Source organism: Chenopodium quinoa, unplaced genomic scaffold, assembly GCF_001683475.1.
Source record: "Chenopodium quinoa cultivar QQ74 unplaced genomic scaffold, ASM168347v1, whole genome shotgun sequence".
In the NCBI taxonomy this organism is placed as follows: domain Eukaryota; kingdom Viridiplantae; phylum Streptophyta; class Magnoliopsida; order Caryophyllales; family Amaranthaceae; genus Chenopodium; species Chenopodium quinoa.
The window spans coordinates 2,781,514-2,786,494 of NW_018744895.1; the positions used below are offsets into that span (position 1 = coordinate 2,781,514).

Below are 4,981 nucleotides of genomic sequence, written 5' to 3' on the forward strand. Positions count from 1 at the left end.
TTCTCCTTGTGCCGTGAGACAGGGTTTGTGATTTGATTTGAGCATGATTTTGGTCCTTTTGATATGAGTTTGGTTTTGCTCTATATTAAAACCACTAAGAGATTTGAGTTTGGTTTGCTCTGAACAACCAATATTTGATTGGAAAAACCAATGAGTGTGGTTTGTTCTGAAAAACCAATATTTGATTGGAGCTCGGTTTTATCAGGAGAAACCAAAATGGTTATATTTGCAGGTTTGAAAATAATGACGTTCCTGCTTGATTGATGACCGATGAGTTCGGAAAAAATGAACTGTCTCATCGTTGAAAAAGAAGAAAAAAATTTGAAGGCGACATCACCAGAGTAGTGCATCTCGACTTCAACCAAAAGAAGAATTTCCAATCGCAACGTTCGTGTTACTGTCGTTACTACGTTCGTGTTACTGCTGTTACGATTGTGGGAGGGTGTTAGAGATATGAGATATCGAAAAATATATGTGTGATATATTTTTCGTAGATATCATTTAGAGAATAATATATTTAGGTTTATTTATGCTAAAGATATTGGTTAGAGAATATATCTTTAGGTTTATGGTTATGTTAGTATATCTTTTAGGAAGATTGTTTTCTATCTTATGAGCGTATGTTTTTTATAAATACTTTACCTATTGATAAATAATAAACAAGTCATTTTACTTATCTCTTTTACCCTAATTTATCATGGTCTAAAAGCTAGGCCCACGATATGGGACCCTAAATGGCTAAAGTTCACTGGGGCAAGAGTAGGTCCATGTGAGAGAGAGTGAAAAAGCACTCTAACCCGAAAAATCACATAAACAAAGATTAAAAAGGGATCTTACATGTGAGGGGGAGTGTTGAAAAATAGGTCTTCCAAGTATCACCACATGTAAGTGTCTTACATTGGTTGAAGTATTGAAAAATAGGTCTCCCATATTTTACAGCTTGCCTCGCATTCAAATTAATCTTTGATTTAGATATTGCTGTGTATCATCTCCTGATCTTCGGATTTTAAGTTGAGTCTTTTTCAAGTCTTGCCATCAATAATTTTGAATCCATGTTACTTCGTATATTCTCTTTACTCTGATTTCATGCCTGAATTGGATTATCTTGTGTTTAGGTTCTTTGTGATATTTTGAGAACTGGAGACCCTTCTGGACAGGAGAATGGAGGTCAACCAGCTCTATATTTTGCGGCTGATGATCTTGAATATCAGGTTTTTTTTTTTTTTCATTATTATTATTTTTTTCCCCTGAACTCTTTCTCATTTTTATGTTTGGAGAATATTAAATGTTTGTCCTAAAATTTCTTAGAACAAAGTAAGACTAGTTTTTTTTATTTTAATTTTTAAAAAATTGTAAGATAAAGATATACTAGCCTATGGAGATTTCAGCTGTGGTTGACCTCAAAATAAAATGAATATAGTCCTGCATAAAACAAAAGTGAGTTTTCCGGTTTTCAAATAGTTTTAGATTGGCTATGTTGGTTGCCTTGGTATCAATTACCATTTACAACTTTTGTTCATTGATAATTATTGCCTATGATCATTACTCCCTCCGCTTATGATAAGTTTAACATTGGACTATAGGGCATTTGATTTTACTTAACTGAGAATTACTCTGTACTGATTATTACTGATTAAATGAGAATTACTAAGGATTGCACTGGAAAGTATATTCAACAGGTAATTTCTAAGCTTGCATTTCAGTGAACTTTGAGAGATGTACCGTTTCTACTCATATTGGCAGCTTGAGCTCTTTGATATTTGTTTCTTTTTTATTTGGTGAGTTTTGCCTGGTCTTTGTGTTTTACAAAATCTTTTATACGTGGTTAATGTTAGAGATTTTGATTTGAAATGTTTTGTTAGACAAGTTTGGGAAATAAATTAGGCTTATGATATATCCTCGACCAGAAATAGTATTGAACACATTATTTATATGGGTTACATATATTTGGGATACTTGGTTTCTAAAATATGTACTCTTTTGCAAAACTATACTTATTCAGTAATACGCCCTCTACACTCTACAGTCTATTGTTATCCGCAAGAAGTTTCTTCATATGTACTAATGGTTTAATGGACATACTGTCCTCTTACAAAAACACTAGTCGGTGAATTCATACTCAAATAAAACCCAGTCCGTAGATGCAAGCCATCAATGAAGAGAAAATGAGCATGAACCACTACCACAGTACCACTATACTATGGTTGGATATAACTATGTTAAATTCCTCAATCAAGTAGCCAATATTAAAACTTTCTGATTCACATTAAGGATAATATTGATTGAATCTTTCTAATCCATTAATATGAGGAGTTATGATTACAATGTGATTGTATATCCATGAAGGAGTGTAACTTACTGTAAAATAAGAATTAGCAAAGATAATACAGTAAGTAGCTAAAAGAGTTATGTGTGCATGTAATCTGGGGCTGAACGAATCGTGGTCATCTTTTAATCTTTTTGACAACAAGCACTTTTTATAGGGAACTTGTAAGGGGAACAGAGATGGTCCATGTAATTGGTGGTCAATGAACTACTTTATCAGAATGTCTAAAGTCTAAACCTAAGAGCAATTATAACTTGTAAATTACACTCAAGATCTTATGATATGGGATGTCAAATTCGTAGTTGGGTTATTTTGCTTCTCTTACATTTGGTGCAGAATTCATCATACTTCACTTGAGTGTGTAATTTATGGAAAACCTGAGCCTATTGCTTTTAAGAATGCAGAAGCCACTTTAAGACAAATTCATTGCGATATGAATCATGAGTCTCTAGACGGTCACTTGAACAGAAATCAATCGAAGAATTACTTCAGTGCTCTTTACATGGTAGGTGATAATCCATCAGTCGACATAAAAGGTGCAAGAGAGGTTAGTTTCTCTACATTGTCGTTTGACCAGTAACCTATGACTATGTTACTTGGACTGTTCATTTCCCCTTGAGTTCTTGTGTCAGATGACTCATATCCTCGACACTCTGATATGTGTTGGACACTCAAGACACTTCAATATGGAACAAAACCATAGAAGTCTTTCACATCATAGCCGAGTTCACTCTGACACATACTCATGTAGGACACTAATACCTGAGTCTGAGTAACATAGCTAGTGACCTTCCATTTCCTTTAATCCTGCATTTTGCTGAATTACTTTATCTTGCCAACTTTCAGGCAGGAGATCCTTGGATATCTGTTTTGACCCGAACAGGTATGTTCCAAGGTAAAGGAAATCACCAAGAGTTTCTCACAGTTCTGGTAAGTTAAATGAGTCACATAATGTAGATATGTGTAGTATGAGGGATTATTGGTGTAATAGAAATCAAGTTTGTCATTTTGAATTGGTTGATTTTTTTCAGGTTGTGGATACAGTGGAAGATGCTGTTGATTTCATTTTAGAGAAAGAGTTCTCTTCAGGCCGTTCAGGGTGTTCATCTGTTTAATGTTAGCGTTACAATGCTTTTAAGAAGCATGTACGAGCAACCGACTCGGAGCACATTACCATCTTTTTGATTCATATAGCAGTTATACCCAATTTTAGAATTGTATCATCATCTGTAGTTACCCTACAGCAAGGATGTGAAATCCTCCTCATCAAATCTGTAGGCTTATACAATAATACAATATGAAGTACAATATAGGATTCTTTTGTCTTTAATCAGCAATGTAAACTGCAAAAGTCATTTTCATAACTCACAAAATTAGGAATTTCTAGGGTGTTATATGTAAAGAAACTTAGGAATGATTAAAAATGAAAAGTGTAAAGAACTTTAAAAAATGGAGGTAGTATAAACATATATGAGTACAAGTTAATATGAATTAGACATAATTGAATGATGTTTTTTCTTATGCATCATTACCAAAATATGACCAAAATTTAGTCAAACTAGCACATTAAATTAAACGGTACCAAATTTAAAATATTCCGTCAAATCAACTAAGACTTTAATACCGAGTAAGGTCATAACATACATCTCATGTCAAGAGAACAAATGAGCCTTGGGCCTTTTAACTAAAATTAGAACAAACACGTGTCATTTCAAGAGAGCACATGAGATCCGACTGTTTTGAGTAAGATAAGAACAATAATGTGTCATTTCAAGAGAGCAAATGAGACCTGAGTGTTTTAAGATAAGAACAAACACGTGTCATTTCAAGATCTGATGTTTTTGAGTAAAGTCAAATCATACACGTTTCATTTCAAGAGAATAAGTAGTGAAACTTAACTCTTTTGAGTAAGATCAGAATTAACACATGTCATTTCAGGATAGCAAATGAGATGTAACTGTTATGAGTAAGATAACACCATTCACGTTTCATTTCAGTGAACAAATGAGATTCGGCTCTTTTGAATAAGATCAGAACAAACACGTGTCATTTCAAGAGAGCAATTAGACTAGTTTCTTTTAGACTTGCTCATCAACATTTCTATTTATTTCACTTCAACTTCATTTAGTCCAATCTAATTTAATTTAATACAACTCTATTATTTTCATTACCAAGTACGAAACATTATTTTATTAGCGTCCAATTACGACAGGTTGATTTAGATTAGTTCAATTCAAAAGAACAAACGGGTAATAAAATCAATTTCTCTCTAAGAGAGGGGTGAAATGCTACACCTCCTTGCTTAAACCCCACAAAAATGTCTAATTGTCCAATGCACAAGTCATAAGACTCATAGCTCGTAATCCCCCCCCCCCCACCCCTTACACACAAAAAAAAAAAAAAAATGAAAAAAAAAAACAGGTCTTGTTCTATATATATATATATATTCAATGCAATTCCACTTGTCTCAAATTACTACATTTCAGCTCAAATTTACTCCCTCTATCTTCAAATAAAAGTTCCTTTATTTTTTGCACGCATCAAAGTAAATTAAAAAACAATAGAGCTTGTTAAATTAAGAATGAACTTTAATTTAAGTGAGGTTTAATTGATTAAAAGTGAATAATAAAATAGGAAAAATAGTCATGAATAAAA

General features: G+C 33.0%; 1 protein-coding gene across 2 annotated transcripts; it reads left to right on the forward strand.

Moving 5' to 3' along the window:
- Positions 1-936: 936 nt before the first annotated feature.
- On the forward strand, positions 937-3,656 carry LOC110706052 (uncharacterized protein YKR070W-like). 2 transcript variants are annotated; one of them, XM_021883964.1, is made up of 4 exons: positions 946-1,211; positions 2,731-2,873; positions 3,173-3,256; positions 3,358-3,656. In XM_021883964.1, exons 2-4 carry the CDS (start codon positions 2,760-2,762, stop codon positions 3,439-3,441), a joined length of 282 nt encoding a protein of 93 aa, XP_021739656.1. In that variant the 5' UTR covers positions 946-1,211; positions 2,731-2,759; the 3' UTR covers positions 3,442-3,656. The 2 variants fall into 2 exon arrangements, with proteins under 2 accessions (XP_021739655.1, XP_021739656.1); XM_021883963.1 differs by having other exon boundaries at positions 937-2,873.
- Positions 3,657-4,981: the final 1,325 nt, after the last annotated feature.

Bases quoted from the DNA above. Each gene is read 5' to 3' on its own strand.
- LOC110706052 (XM_021883963.1), top strand. From the start codon at position 2,604: ATGATATGGGATGTCAAATTCGTAGTTGGGTTATTTTGCTTCTCTTAC. The intron at 2,874-3,172 runs GTTAGTTTCTCT...GCCAACTTTCAG, and splicing joins ACATAAAAGGTGCAAGAGAG to GCAGGAGATCCTTGGATATC. The intron at 3,257-3,357 runs GTAAGTTAAATG...GATTTTTTTCAG, and splicing joins AAGAGTTTCTCACAGTTCTG to GTTGTGGATACAGTGGAAGA.